Below are 15,546 nucleotides of genomic sequence, written 5' to 3' on the forward strand. Positions count from 1 at the left end.
AATAATTCCTTTAATTTCTCTCGGTTTTTTTTTTATATTTTATCCTGAGAAAATGGAAGGCGTGATTGTAGAACAGTTAAAGAAAAGCGATGAAACCTTCAGGAACACGATGGAGCGGATTTTTCATCAGGTGAACGGCTTTTCTCCTGCTAACGTTAGCTAGCAAGTTACTAGCCCTGATTTTGAATTGTGTCCAATAAAAATGTATAATATTTTTCAGTATTCCAATATAATGATCCAGGACCGGAGCTGTGTCTGAAAACAATGACCTTCACATCTAGGAAAGGTGAGGATATATTTTTAATACTGTTGTGTGTGTGTGTGTGTGTGTGTGTGTGTGTTAGTGCTGGTAAAATCGGCATAAAAGTTAACGATGTGATGCGACGATTCAAAGTGTGCATCAGAGGTTTAATCATATTTGCATTAGTAAAATGTAATTTATTTATATCTAATTATTAGTAGATGCGTGAATATGACGTATCACTCTGAGAGTCACACTGAATACAGATTAACATGACAGAGGTAGAGCTGCATCTTCCTGGAGACACAACAGGAACATGTCTGGTTTTATTTCAGCTTTTCCTTTTTTTTGCACTACAAATTGCCATGTGTTAGAAGTCAGAAAGCACTTAAGTAAATGTATGATTTACTGTCGGTCTGAACCAAAGTAATAAAAGTGAGCTATCTGTACCATATTTAATTGCATAACATCATATTGTTTCCATTGAATCGCATTGTGTTGAATCGAATCGAAATCAGGTCACACTACATCGTAGCTGCTTTATATGTACATTTTATTGCCAAAGGTTTGCTGGCGCATGGCCATAAGTATGGTATGTGCTTTTTGAGCGTTGCATTTCGCATTTAATCACAATTTGCTCTTATAATTCCCACCACTGATTCTGGAGTGTGCTTGTGGACAGTTGTGTTCATCAGTCACAATGGTGTTCAGAAAGGCAGGTAGTGATGTAGATGAGGTGAGGAGGCCTGGGGTGCAGTCAGCATTCCAATTCTTCCCAAAGGTGTTCAGTAGGGATGAGATCAGAGCTCTTTAGCAGGTCACTCAAGATCTTCCTATCCAAACTTTGTAAAGCAGATCTTCAAAGAGCTCACTTTGTGCACAGGGGCATTGTCATGCTGGAACAGTTTTTGGGTTTCCAAGTTCAAGTGAACACAATTTTATTATAGCGCATCTAAAGACGTCCTGTACGATTGTGTGCCTCCAGCTTTGTGGTAACAGTTTGGAGGAAAAACACAGATGGCAGGAAGGGTCAGGTGTCCCAAAGCTTTTGTCCATATAATATATTTTTGGCTATCGTTGGCTCTGGATCTTTGCATATTGAAAGAAAGAAAGGGAAGAGACCATAAAAGCCCTATAATTAATGCATTGTTTTTGACCTGTTTACACTACTGTATGGCCAGATGAAAGTAAACACCTGATTGTTACACCCAAGTGAAAGCCTTATACGCAAAGTTGAAAACCTACAGTTGTATCGAATGTACAGTTGTATAGAATGTATTTTACCCTTTTTGCATTATTATGTGTTTGTCATGTTTTACAATTCAATATATTTAAAGCAGGTGATTAAATGACCTTGTCCATCACTGGCCATTTTTCAGATGAACTACAACACTGACTGTTGTTAAATAATGCTCTTGTGGCTGAATAAACAAACACTGCTCCAGCCAAATCTCCAAAATCTATTCCCAGACAGACTTGGGTGTCCACATACTTTTGCCAACGTTCCTCCTGGTTTGGGCTTTTTCTTCAGGTTTCCTTTTTCAGTCCTTAAGGGTGCATTGTAGGCGTTATATTGGCATTTCTAAAATGTCTGTAATGTGTGCATGGTTTGCAGGTGATTTTCCCGACCTTGTGCCCAGAGCTCCAATGCATACTTGTGCAATATAAGCAGTATATAAGATGGATAGATGGATATTCTGCTGTGAAAGAAATTGGAAGATAGCAGTGGTGCAAATGATTGACGATTCATGAATCATTCTAGCACGTACAGATTTGATTAATAAGCCGTATACAGTAATCCCCTGCTTTGCCCCAAAGAGGTCGGGGTGTACATTGTTTTTGTGAAGAGGGCGGAGTCAGAGGGTATGTATATTCATAGCTAAGTCTGTATTTCACTGCAGGTTCCATACCTTTGGACAGCGCTGCGGCAAAAAAAGAGATGCGGGACTTAAAGGTAAGAAGAAAACAGCAGAGATTAAAAGCAAATATAAACCATAATTGTTTATTTTAGTAACACGTTTTAAAACGTGTAACTAAAATAAACAATGCTGTTGTTTTGGAGATACTCTGACCCAGTTGTCAAACTCGCTCAAATCCTTACGCTCGCCCATTTTTCCTGCTTCTAACACGTCAACTTTGAGGACAAAATGTTCACTTGCTGCTTAATAAATAACTCACAATAACAGGTGCCATGATGAAGAGATAATCAGTGTTACTCACTTCACCGCTCCGTATTTTATATTTATTTGAACATTCTCTGCACAATGACAGTTTAATCTAATAAACCAGTTAACAAAGAATTGTTTATAAAAATAACTTTTTAATTATTATTTATTTATTTTTAACTTGACACAAAACTTAATTTACCATTTCCTTGTACGTTTCCTTACATGTGCACATTGTTCTTGCAGAATCGTCTCAATGAGCAGCCACTGCAGGGTAGGAAACATTTTATTTGGCACTGTTTTTCTGCATACTTGTAATTCATTTATTTTTCTACTTCACTTTCCATTTACAGCCTCTGTATTCCCCTTTTTGATCTAGGGTTGGCTAGAGCTCAGGAAGAACACACCATTTTAGATCAAGATGCACATCCATCTTTGTGCCAGGTGGCGTCTTATTTTAAATAATACACTTTTCGTGATATAGGGGTTGTGCCAACCTCTGTTTTGATTTTACAGTAAGATAAAAAATGACCTGTAAATTACAAAGACTGTTTACATAAATTAATTTTATTAGGCACTTCTTTGTCCTTATTCAGATGGATGAGACAATGGCTGATCTTGACCGTTCCAGTCAGATGGAAACCGGCAACAGCCTTTGTAAGAACTCGCTATTGCAGCTTATACGCACACTCGAACGCTTTAGATATGTTGCATCGAAAACCCTGAATACAACCCTAAAGTATGTTGTCTCAAACACAGGGTGTGGTTCGGAGACGTCCCAGCTTTCTCTGAACTCACTGAGCACCTCTCAGGGCTGCATGCGGAAGGAGGCTTCTCAGCCCGAGGAAGAGGACCACGAACTAGAGAAAACGCTAAGCAGCCATGGTAGCACCCTTCTGGATGTCTATCCCAGCATGTTGAACCAGATTGGCAAAGCGTACCAGCGTCAGCACGTGACCGACGTGGCTAGCGCGGTCTTGCGCAGGTATCGTCACAGACGTTTGCAGTCTTTCCTAAAGCAGAACCGCAATCACGACTGTAATAATTCGTTAAACACGACGAAAGAGAGCTCACTGGCTGTCGCCAAACCACCCCGTAAAAACATCACAAACCAGCAGAAAAACAAGTTCAATTATAAGGAGTCTTTACCACAGATAAAAAGCAAGCAGGACTTCTCACCATTTAAGAGAATCAGCAATACACCATCAGGATCCACTGCTTTCTTCTATTCACCGAGAAGAGATGATGTCGCGAGAACGTCAGAAGTGGAACACGGGTCCCGTTGGACAGGTCAGCGCTCAAACGGCGAGTCACCACATCGACCCATCCGTGTCCTGGACCTTTCAACGCCTCCGTCTTCCTCCTCGCGTTCTCCGTCACCGGATCTCAACCAGACCTACGTTGTTAAACCTGTTCCTTTGCCAAGATCCCAAGTGGTTCCACCCTCGTCTGTTTGTGGCTCAACATGGTCACCATTAAAAATGGCCAGAATTTTATCACATGCAAGCCAAGGAGGAAGCTCTGTCCATAGCTCACCCTCCCTCTATCATTCAGGCCTGCGCAAAGACCACAATCATTCTATCACTGCCTCCCCACAGAGGGCTCTCAGTAGTCATGTTTCTCAGCTCAGGAGCCCTCTAAAAGCCAGAATTCCTAGCCTGGATCACAACCAGCAAACCTCCTTATCTTCTCTCAATCCTGTGATTCATACGTCCGAGATGCACCGATCTCCTTACAAAGCTCAGAGATCATTCTCTCCGCACCATCAGGAGACGGTGAAGCATCAGCCATCTTACTCCCGCCGCTTTTCCCCATCGACTTTCATCCCAAAGATGCCCAGCGCGCAGATCGATGCAGAGTTCATGAGGCTTTACCATCATTTTATCTGCCGCAGCACAAACCCTACTTCATCCTGTCACATGTGCAAGATGCGATCAGTTGCCCAAAGTCCTGCCATGTCTTCCAAGAGCATGTCCGCACTCTCTCTAACGCCTGTTCGCCGCCAGAAGAGACATCGCGAGCCCGAGGTCGTCGAGTTGCTGCGGTTCAAGCGTTTCCGTGAGAGCTGCTCCCCATGCCGGACCACCCAGTTCTGGCCAAAGCAGCAGCCCCAGCAGCAGGAGGTGAACAGACATGTGAAAACTCCAACCATGGAGCCCAGTGATGACAAATACACCTGGAACCGAGCTCTTCTCTTACAGTGTCCTAGCCCGGGATTTCTCAATGCCATAAGGCAGCATAAGAGCCATGCATCAGGAAGTGGCAGAAAAGGACCAGGCTCCAGACTGGACCTGAATACTACTCAATACTACTCCCCATCTTGGGTAAGTAATGTGTAGTGATACATTATGTATCATCTAACACTGGCTATTGAAGTAACTTGTTTCATTTTTCTTCTCTCTGCAGAGAGATTCAGTGAGATATAGAGGTGATGGAGAGAATTTCGAAAGTAAGTAACTGGACACTGGCCATTTCATTTCATGATTTTTGGCGTTGACTTCTTGATTCAGGCTCTGGAATCAAACATTGTGGAATTTGGACACTTTTTAGGGAACCAAAAGTAATAAATAAATAAACGTAATCCTAAATGAAGCTGTTAATGTCATATGGTTGTCAATCCATTGCATTCTATGATTCCTGGGAAACAAGTTTTAGCATTTTCTGCCTTTAATTATAGAAACTTCAATTAAGTTCAATTCCTGGCAAAAAAAATTACCGTAATAAAATCTTCAGAACTTTTCACAGGAGGCTAGTAATTATAGATGCCAGGTTTAAATGAAAGTCGTTTTTAACTTGTATGACAAACGTTCTCCATTTTTTATTTATTTTTTAATTTTTTAATTTTTTTAATTAAGGTCAAAGAAAGTCGGCTTCTACACAACTTTTATAACTAAACGAAACGATTTGCATGCCTATTTTACTATTAAGCCAATTCCTATCTACTGGTTGGCACAAACTTGCTACGCAATAGTTGAAAGCTATTTTGTTTTCCCTGAGACAAAAAAAAACAAGCAACTGCATCACTTTAAACAGCTGCTCCTGCTGCCATACAGGGCAGGTCTTCCACATACATAAGCTCACAGACATCCAGTAAAGTCTACTGTAGTTTGTTTTGTACCCCTGCTACGGATGGTTGTGGCATCGTCCGGATTTGAACTTGCATTCAGGATAATAGGGCTAAAATATTCTGAATATGAATGACTTTAATACTAAGAAATGTTTTGCTTATTATAACTATATTAAACCCTAATTCATAGTTTTTATGCATAAGTGTAGTTTAAAAATGCCAACATTTGACACCGTATTTCATTATCGATTATTGCTGATTTTATCAATGAATTGTTGCAGCCCTAGTTTTAATATCACTTCTGATATGTAACATGGGATGGGATTTGCAGGAGTCTAAATGGGTGTAGATCAAAGGTACTGCTCTAGAACCTCAGAGGGGTATGCAAACGAAATTCTGAAATATAATTTCATAAATTTAATTATACCACAATTCTTAATTCAAACCGAGCATGTATTTCTCAAAAGCAAAGAATAAACGTGTGCTCCCTCTAGTGTATAAACAGCAAAGTGGCAGTGCGATAAAAGGTCAAATCCATGACATCCAATCGAATTACCTACCATGTGTTGATCAAGTGCACCTTATTGCTGCACGTTATTTAAGGGTACCGAAGCAAAGTTAATGAAACAACGGTTACATACACGGTGTTCTATATGCCAAAATCATTCTGCATGAAACCAGCATTTCTGCACAGACATTTAGAAACAAAGCATGCTTCTTAATCTCAACCGTGGTTAATTTTTTTTCCAGAACACAATTAAGACAACTCGGGAGTAGTAAGTCACTTATAACGTCTTTAGAAATCCTTATTCCGAAACCCTTTAATAGAAAGGGCCTGCAAGCATCTTATCATTCTCTGTGGTTCAGCTGAACATCCCGTCAAGCGCATCCATCTCATGAAATGGCGAATCCTTTATCTTAAATATAATCTAGAAATTGATGTACATGTATACAAATGTTTGATTAAAGTTAATTTCACAAAGTTAAATGTGTTTCATGTGCACGTTGATGATATTTTGTGATCTAGCTTAAGTGTGAGAGAGGGGGTACACCACTGGAAAACGTTTGGCAAACACTGGCCTCGATACTCTACATATGTGAAGGAATATGTCAAGAGCTTTTTAAACTAATGCACAAAAACATTTGCCTGTATATTTTTTTGTCTATATGCTTACCTACTGTGTAACATTAGAGGTCAACCGACGTAGTGGATTTTACTGATACTGATAGCTAGTTTGGATCGTACTTCCTGATAACTGATTAAATCATTTTTTAAATGGATACTGGTTAAAAAAAAACATACACCATGTAAAAAGTACTAAACTTAATTACATTTATTTTAATGTTTTATTTTTGTAATAAACATTTACATTGAGAAATGGCCATTTTAAACATGGCTGTTTGGATTTATGTGAAAAGATAAAGCTTTAAAATAAGATACCATTTGTAATATTAGCTGAAGTTAATAAATGCTTGAGTATTGTTTGTTAATTTAAACATTTACCAATTTATTTATATATATTTTTTAGTTAGGTTTCATTTTATCTGTTAACTTTAGTTTATGCACTATAAATTAACATGATTGAGGTACAGCGTGCAGTCTCATGTTTCAAAACAAGGTAAAAGCTAAGGTGATTCGCCTCTAGAGGCCGCTCTCTTTTAACCAGTATCCAGACGCAACCCGGAAAAACTAACGTATAGATTTCAGCAATCAACTATCGGTGCCCATTAATCCGCAAAACATGAATCGGTCGACCTTTATCAAACATGTATAAGAGAAAGCAGCTTTTAGCATAATGGACAATGTTCAATTTGATTATATAAAGTGTCAAGCCACAGAACTAGGAAGTTGTAATATACAGACTGCAATGTCTACATTTTGTTACATCACACAGGATAACCCTGCTTACTTATATTGTTTGTATCTACAGCCAGGTCACCAATGAGGTCCTGGGATGAAAGTGGTCCTTCAGCCTCCCCAAGGTAAAGGCCCACACAGTTCACACCGTTTTCTGCAGTGTTTCCTTATGACTGATTTGATTTCATATTACTCCATGTCTAACTGCACAAGGACATTTTTTCCCCCTTCTTCTTTCAGGATGTCAAGAAGGCGACTTCTGTATGGCCCTGTCCAGTGATGAGATCTTCCCTGTTTGCTTCTCACTGTTTGTAGAAGCCATTACTTTGTGTTTTTACCAGTACTACACTCTCAGTAACATGTTCTAAATAGAAATGTTGCATTCATGAGGTTCCGAGTGTGCACATCCTTTCTCTTTTATATTTTATAATGTGTTTTATAGTCTTCGCATTTGTATTTTCTAGTTCATTATATTCAACCAGGATAAAACCTATAGAAGAAAGAGCTTCTCATAAGACAGCATTGATTTATCTATTATTTTTGATCACTGTAGTAGTCCTGTCACTTTTCACTCAAATACAATAAACTCGAAAATATAAATAAAACTAACCACAGGACAGTGCTTTTAAGAATTACTTTTAAATGAAAATCCTTCTAAAAACTTGTATAATCGAAATGAACAAATGCATTCACATGAATTTTTTTATGTTTTATCTACAATAAATAGTTTTGTGTTCATTGTACCTGATTTTAATAAATAAGTTTACCTTCTAGATCGGGACAGTCTGTTTTATTGGAAAATGCTTGTTTTTTTATTTTATTACACTGGATTTTTTGACTGCACACTTGAAATGAATTGGAAACAGGAAATGTCATCCAGAATTGTTATTTATCGTAATGCTATTCGGTCACAAGAAAAGGCATGTGTACATTTTTATAAACGGAAAGTTTAGTGGTACAGAAATAAGTAGAAATAATTAAACGGTTGACATGGAAATGCTCGGACTTTGATGCATCACTGAAGCAAGATTATCATAAGTCATTTAGCTACGGTAGGAGAACCAAAGTCCATCAACGAAAAGGTGAACAACCTTCACCTTTCAAAAAAAAAAAAGTGCTTACATTTACTGAAAATCTCTACACAGGAATCAAATTTCCAAATATACAAAAGGGTGAGTAAATGTAATGTCCTTGAGAGAGATAATATAAACCATAATTAAAGGAATGCAGCAATCAATGTAACCTCCTAGTACAGTAGATCTAATCGACCTACGACGCTTAGCACTCGTCACAAGCTGAATTTCCACAAGGTGGAACGTTGGCTGTAGTGTTGCTTTGTGTTTCATCACCACTCCAGCTCGACAGGGTATTTGCCAGTCAGGCAGGCGGTACAATGACCCAGTTTTGTGCTGGCCTTGCTGCCTGAGCTGATCTGCTCCTTCTCGTTTGACTCAATCCCACTCTGCACTGCAGTCACCAGGCCTTCAACAGAGAGATAGCGCACACTGGTGGCTCCTACACAACAGAACATCCACAAAAGGAACACTTAGCATGACAAAAGCATTGGATGGAACAACAACAAAACCATTTTTTTTACGCTTGTAAGAAGTTTAAACTCAGATAATGCAAAACTGACCATGGGGTGGGTGTGAGGGATGTAATTCCTTCTTTCTCTCTCTCTGGCACTAACCAATCACAACGCTATTTTAAAACCTATATGCCTCTATATAGGCAGCAAGAGGTTCATTGGCTGAGTAGAAGCATATTGGACTTTACCCTCCACAGTTTAATCTGTATCTGTTGTTTAGCAGGGTTTAGCTAAATATTGACCAAATTAAGGGAGAAATCCATAAAAAAAACAAATGAAAAGAAAATTCTATTTTGTAAATAAATATTTTTACATGCAACTTTTTATTAAAAAATAAAAGGTTTGCATTGCAAATGTATTTAATTAAAGGTAAAACAAATTGTATATTCAATTTTAAATGAATAAAATTGAGCATACAGTTTATAGAATAAACAAATATTAAGAACAATACAATACTTTTTTATTTTGCATTATACACTTGTGGAGAAAAACAATGGGCCAAATGTTTTAATGGCCAACATATAAAGTAACTTATTATGTGATGAAGTTTCTTTTCGACTCCTTTCAATATTTAAGCCATGTGTATAAATTTGTGGACAGATTTTTTTATAAGAAAAAAAAAGCCAAATTTTGTTCCAGTCAATGTTGATCGTAAAATAACATTATAATCGTCTTGATGATTTTGAGACTTGAAGTAAATTTCTGTTTTAACATTTTCCTCCCAACAATTCACTGCAGCAAATGTAAGAGAGACAATAGTGGCATAGCGGAGTCTTCAGACTGCACTTGTTTTACTGCTTATTTTTTGATCGATGATTTGTTGTTTTCAGGAGAATTGAAAGCTTCATATTTTGTCAATGTGTTTTGCCCACATGTATACATGTAGGCCATGTTTTTTGACTTACCAATATAGTTAGCAATGTCTTTGAACTCCGGTTTGTTAGCAATAAGCTCTTCTTTGGTAGGAATGTTGATGCCCATGTAGCAGGGGAACCGAATTGGAGGAGATGCCACACGAATGTGGACCTATTTAATGAAGCAAAGAATTAAGGACTAGAGATTTTTGGCTTGACTAAATGTGATTAAATGTCAGATTAGACACTTTGTATACATTACGCTTTACCACTCATACAGATCCTACCTCTGTTGCTCCTGCCTCTTTGAGCAGTTTAATGATGGGCGAGATGGTGTTTCCTCTCACGATCGAATCATCAATGAGGACTACTCGTTTGCCAGCGAAGTTGTCCGTCAGCGCCCCAAATTTCTTAGCCACCCCGAGCTGACGCAAGCGAGTGTTAGGTTGAATAAAGGTCCTGCCGACGTAGCGGTTTTTGCACAGGACTTCTATGTAGGGCAGGCCAGACTGAAGAGACAGAGCAATGCACGATATCGAAGTTATGCCACAGGGTACGGCTCGTAAATACAAACATGGAGAGTAGTAAGCAGGGAGCCGAAGTCCTTTTATGTGGCCTGGTGAGATTTGCGTTTCCGACAATATCAGGTGCTGTTTTATTAGTTTTACAGTCAACAAATGACATATTTGTTCATTAGTTACATCAACTTTGGAGAAAATGTGCAAAAAAAAACTACCTAATGAGACAATCTAATTCAGATATTCTCTCATTCTTTTTTCTTTAATAAGAATAAGCTGAAGAAAAATGCAATTTCTTAAATAATTTCTTTTTCCATCTTAGATTATAAACAATTCCGGAATTCAATAGTTGTAATACAGTATAATTAATATCAGTATTTAATATCTCGTCTACAGTATTGCCCCTCTCTTACCATTTGTGCATATCCTAAAGCAGCAGGAGTAGCAGATTCAGGCACTGTACTGACCACATCTGCCTCAGTGGGGGCCTCGATGGCCAGCTGGCGTCCACAGCGCTGCCTGACAGTATATACCATCTGACCTGTAACACACCACCACAGATTCGGCAAATGAGAAGAGTGTAAAGCTCTAGTGTAGAACAGAAATCGTTGTCTTTGATACTTCTCATACGACTACTTGTGAAGGTAGAAAACAATCTGTATGCATGTTTCAGTGCTTTTACAGAAATACCCTTTTTCAAGTCAACTGGTCAAATTGAAAAATGCCTTGAAACATATAAACAATGTCTTGATGTTTATTAACTGTAATAAGTGCAATTATGTACGACGGGATGCTATTAATGAAATAAATCCCATTTGGGGTGTTGAGACCACGATGCAAAACGTGAAAAATTTTCCTTACGATTCAACATTTTTTGGCGGTTTTATTGCAATTTAAAGACATTCGTCAGTGGTTTGTTGTTTGAAATAAACCATTGACGTGGGCAGAGTGTCAGAAAGAGAGAGAGAAAAAGAGATAGCGTGTGTGATTAGCATAATGAAACTGGCCTTTAAGCAAGTATCCATATCTACAGTATCTACCTTAATTTCCGGACTATAAAGTGCACCCATATATAAGCCGCACCCACTAAATTTTACAAATATTTTTAACATAAATAAGCCGCACCTGTCTACAAGCTACACTAATGTACTTTAAAAAGGCTTTAACAAAAGATACGTTACACACGGTGTAATGGGTGAAATATGTTGCGCTTCCTTTAGGAGCATAGCGGTATTTTGAGAATAGCCTGCCACTGCATTTTTCCAGTATTACTGCATGTGTGGAGACCGAGGAATGTCCTTATTATATTCTGATGCTGATTTCTCAGTTTCTTTGACTAACCCGTAACGCTGTTGCCAAGAATAATAAAAAAGCACGAGTTTTGGAAACCTGTCTGTGCTTATATGATTTCTGTTGCAACTGGAGTTAGCGAGCTCTCTCTTGACCCTGACTCAACGCGCTAAACAGTAGCCTACCAAGTAAGTCATTGTGCCCTGGGGTTCAAAACGTGGGGAAATGTAGCGGTTTATAGTCCGAAAAATACGGTGTTTATTGTATTTGTTTATTCCATTTTTCTATTGAATTATTCTATTCATTCTGTTATTTGGTTTATTTGTACTGTATATGTTTTACTTTTTTTATTACATAAAAAAAATCAGCATCAAGTATTAAACAGCTCTGTAGCATACTAACAAATCATGTTTATTATCCAGCTTTGATGAGAAGATGATAAACTAAGCACCATTATCGGGTGCTGGTAGCTTAGTGGTTAAGGGATTGGACATTGGATCTGAAGGTCATGAGTTCATGAGGTTATGAGTTTAAATCCCAGTCACCACCAAGCCAAAACTCCAGGGCCCACAAGCAAGGCACTTGACCCTATAGCTGCTCAGTTGCATGATTGAGATACTGTTTTTAAACATTTAATAAATGTAAATGTTCAAAAAATATTTATAAATTTGTCATTCAGAACATTTCCTAAAATTGTTCATGATTCAAACATAAAGCGAAATTTTTTAGCACCTGGGAAGTGACATTTAATTTCATGGCACTCGTTCATCGTCTTTAGAATATAATGATGCACTTGCCTTCGAATATGGAGTCTGGCCTTGCGAAGTAGACGTACTCAAATATACAGAAGGCTGGTGGGTCTCCCTCGGGACGGGGGATTATGTTCAGGCTCTTGATTCCGTTTTTGGAGATCTGAACTATTTCTCCAGGCTGGACTTCACGATAATACCTGAAGACAGAGACATGGGAAGGGTCCACCTGCTGTACGAAGTGTTTCCCATTTACAAAGTGACATGTTTTAAAGTCTCACTTGGCACCAATGGACTGGAAGCTGCAGGACTCGGAGGAGACGACCCAACCTTCTGTGTCCGTTTCTTCACCTCCTGAGGAACATAGAAAGGTGTTTCATGTGGTGTAGATGAGCTGTTCTAAACAGTAAGCATGTAGTAGTCAGAATTTTAAGAGTAGCAAATTAAAAAAGCTTCATTCTGATGTTTAAACTTGAGTAAAGTCATGTTTATGTATTATTCCATACCGGAGCTGTGTAGTTTAGAGATGGGCACCAGTCGTCCGATACTCAGAGGTCTGTTGCCGTACGGGTCTCGCACGGCGTAGATTACGTCTTTGTGCATTATTAGCAGCGAGTATGATGTTGGTGTCTCTGTCATTAAGTTCTTAATGCTGAAATTATCCAAAACATCTAAAATTATGATTGTACCAGAATATTTCACACATTGCAGTATAAGTTGTTGTGTTTCGACTAACCAAAATAGTGAGTACAGTTTCATGCACAATTAAACATAAAGCATTAAACACCGGTTGTCTTGAACATGGAGAACTCACCGTGCTACCCAATCAGGAGCGTCGACCTCCTCCATGGGCGGAGTCAGACAAAGCAGCTGCATGATGAGCTCGCTATCTGAACTAGTGGAAAGGCCTACACCATGTCTCAGCACCTAGAAGACGTAAATACAAATTAGTTTTTTGTTTTCTTTCTTTCTCCTGTTCATGAAGTAGGAAATAGAACTTACTACAGTTTACTTTATGAACTACATTTAATAAAATAAATGTATAATTAATAAAAAAACAGGTTACCAACAAGTAAAAAAAAAAAAAACTCCCAGTAAGCATTTGTAATAATAATATAAAATAATTGCAATAATAATAATAAAAAATTTGACTATTAAAAAAAAACTAAGTATTTAAATCATTAATAGATTACAAATAAAAATCCTATTTTGGTACATCAAAATTTCCCTGCTCATGATTTAACATTTGAAAAAAAATGATGTTTTAAGGACCTTAAGAAACCGTGTAATATTACTAGCTCTAAAGGTCAGGAACTGCTTGTTGGCAGTGGCGACTGCAAAAAAAATCTGCTGGATGGAAGATTTTAAGATTATTAACTGTTTACTATGCGTTCAGTATTGCATAGTCAACAGTAAAAAATAACCAACTCTGAAACAAATCAGTTTCTAATGTCCGCGTGACTAAAGTTTTTAACAGTAAACAACGGAAAATTAGTTTGAATGCTTGAATCCCCTGACCATGAAATGATAAAAATGCGATTTTGACCATTTTTTGTTAACAAATTAGTAAATACGTACGTGTCTTATGTTATTTATTCATTGACAAACTCTAAACACTATACATTAATATAAAGCTGGGTGGCTCTTGCCTGAGGAGGAAAAGAAAACTGCTCTTCTAACCTATTATTGAGTGATAACTCATAGGCTAACAGGAGGTGTTTCCGAAACAACGTACAATGTGAACGTCAGCAAATGTCACGGAATATATAGATGTAATATCATATAGAATTGTTTGTTATATTATACAATTTAGATCCTTATAGTATTTGATTAACTCGCATTGCACTTGCATTTATAAGTAATAAACAGTTTCATAACTAATGGAATGTAACGTCTGGAAACAGGCTCACGGACCCCTTTGTCTCCTAAAAAGTCCTGCATAGTCAACAATGAAATTAAAAGATATTGGTCTGCCTTTTTACGTAGTGCAGCAGCGTTGACAAGTTCTCCATTGTGTGCCACTGCAATCTTGCCATGCAGAGTTTCCACCACAAAGGGCTGGCAGTTTTGTAGCTCAGAAATTCCTGTTGTGGAATAGCGTGTGTGCCCAATCCCCAAGTTACCATAGCGCAGCTTCAGCATGTCTTCTGGTTTAAAAGCTGTGCTCACTAAACCCATGCCCTAAGGAGACAGCGAAGGAAAAAAACATTAAGGGGGGAAAAAAATTGATTTTTGACAATAATATGTGAAAAACATTGCAGAGGTTCTCTGTTAGGGTTTCAGGGTTTACTACTTCATGTAGACATGTGACTTTTTTCAATTTTTAATAAGAACAATTAACATTTTTAAACCAAAAATTACCTTGAGGGTGGTGTAGGTGGGCGGACTGGATCCATTACTTGTAACAATGCCTGCACTTTCCTGGCCCCTTATTAAACATAAAAGCACCGCGTTAATATATATTAATGCATTTTGGCATGTAAGTGATGCCAGAGGTGATGAGGAGGTAAAGGGTTAGGTATGGCCTTAAAGAGAGAAATGTGGTAGATTTTGTTAAAAGGATGGAAATGGCAGTGGTAAATACTTATTTTAAGAAGAAGGAAAATCATAGAGTGACGTATAAGAGTGGAGAAAGGTGCACACAGGTGGACTATGTTCTATGTAGGAGATGCAACCTGAAGGAGATTGGAGACTGTAAGGTGTTGGCAGGGGACAGTGTAGCTAAACAGCATCGGATGGTGGTCTGTAGGACGGTTTTGGAGGTAAAGAAGAAGAGAAGGAGTGTGAGGACTGAAAGAAGAATAAGATGAAAATAAAAAACTGAAGGAGGAAGACTGTAGTGTGAGAATCAGGGAAGAGGTCAAACAGAGGTTTATGTATGTGGTGAGGGAACACATGCAGATAGTTGGTTTGAAAGAGGCGGACGTGGAGGACAGTGGGGTGTGGGGATCCGCTGTGGCGACCCCTAATGGGAGAAGCCATAATAAGAAGAAGAAGGTGCGAACTGCTTTGAAACCATTGAGGTTTTCAGTCTGCCAGGCTTTTTTTCCTGTTGCCGTACTGTTTAATGCATGAGAAGAAAATGTAGTGCAGATCTGGTTAAATACAAATACGAAGTCATTTATCCAATTATATCATGTTATAATAAATTTATATTAAAATAGTACATAATACTTTATTAGAATACTTTCATTTTAAGAAAAAAAATAAAAAGCA

The 15,546-nt window shown here is 38.1% G+C and overlaps 2 protein-coding genes across 2 annotated transcripts; one reads left to right on the top strand and one right to left on the bottom strand.

The window, feature by feature from the left end:
* The first annotated feature begins 14 nt into the window (after positions 1 to 14).
* si:dkeyp-117h8.4 (uncharacterized protein LOC572032 homolog) lies at positions 15 to 7,720 on the top strand. Its single transcript, XM_046836666.1, is given in 11 exon segments — positions 15 to 130; positions 221 to 230; positions 233 to 286; positions 2,143 to 2,195; positions 2,653 to 2,680; positions 2,786 to 2,850; positions 3,003 to 3,063; positions 3,166 to 4,730; positions 4,813 to 4,855; positions 7,405 to 7,456; positions 7,572 to 7,720. Coding segments are annotated over 11 exon segments (2,049 nt in total). The 5' UTR covers positions 15 to 52; the 3' UTR covers positions 7,612 to 7,720.
* A 956-nt stretch (positions 7,721 to 8,676) lies between these two features.
* On the bottom strand, positions 8,677 to 14,508 carry ppat (phosphoribosyl pyrophosphate amidotransferase). The gene is made up of 9 exons (XM_046835904.1): positions 14,313 to 14,508; positions 13,145 to 13,238; positions 12,837 to 12,982; positions 12,612 to 12,684; positions 12,379 to 12,530; positions 10,705 to 10,832; positions 10,061 to 10,282; positions 9,825 to 9,945; positions 8,677 to 8,846 (listed from the first exon to the last, which is right to left on the bottom strand). Exons 1-9 carry the CDS (start codon positions 14,506 to 14,508, stop codon positions 8,677 to 8,679), a joined length of 1,302 nt encoding a protein of 433 aa, XP_046691860.1.
* Positions 14,509 to 15,546: the final 1,038 nt, after the last annotated feature.

This window comes from Silurus meridionalis, chromosome 23, assembly GCF_014805685.1.
Source record: "Silurus meridionalis isolate SWU-2019-XX chromosome 23, ASM1480568v1, whole genome shotgun sequence".
NCBI lineage: Eukaryota > Metazoa > Chordata > Actinopteri > Siluriformes > Siluridae > Silurus > Silurus meridionalis.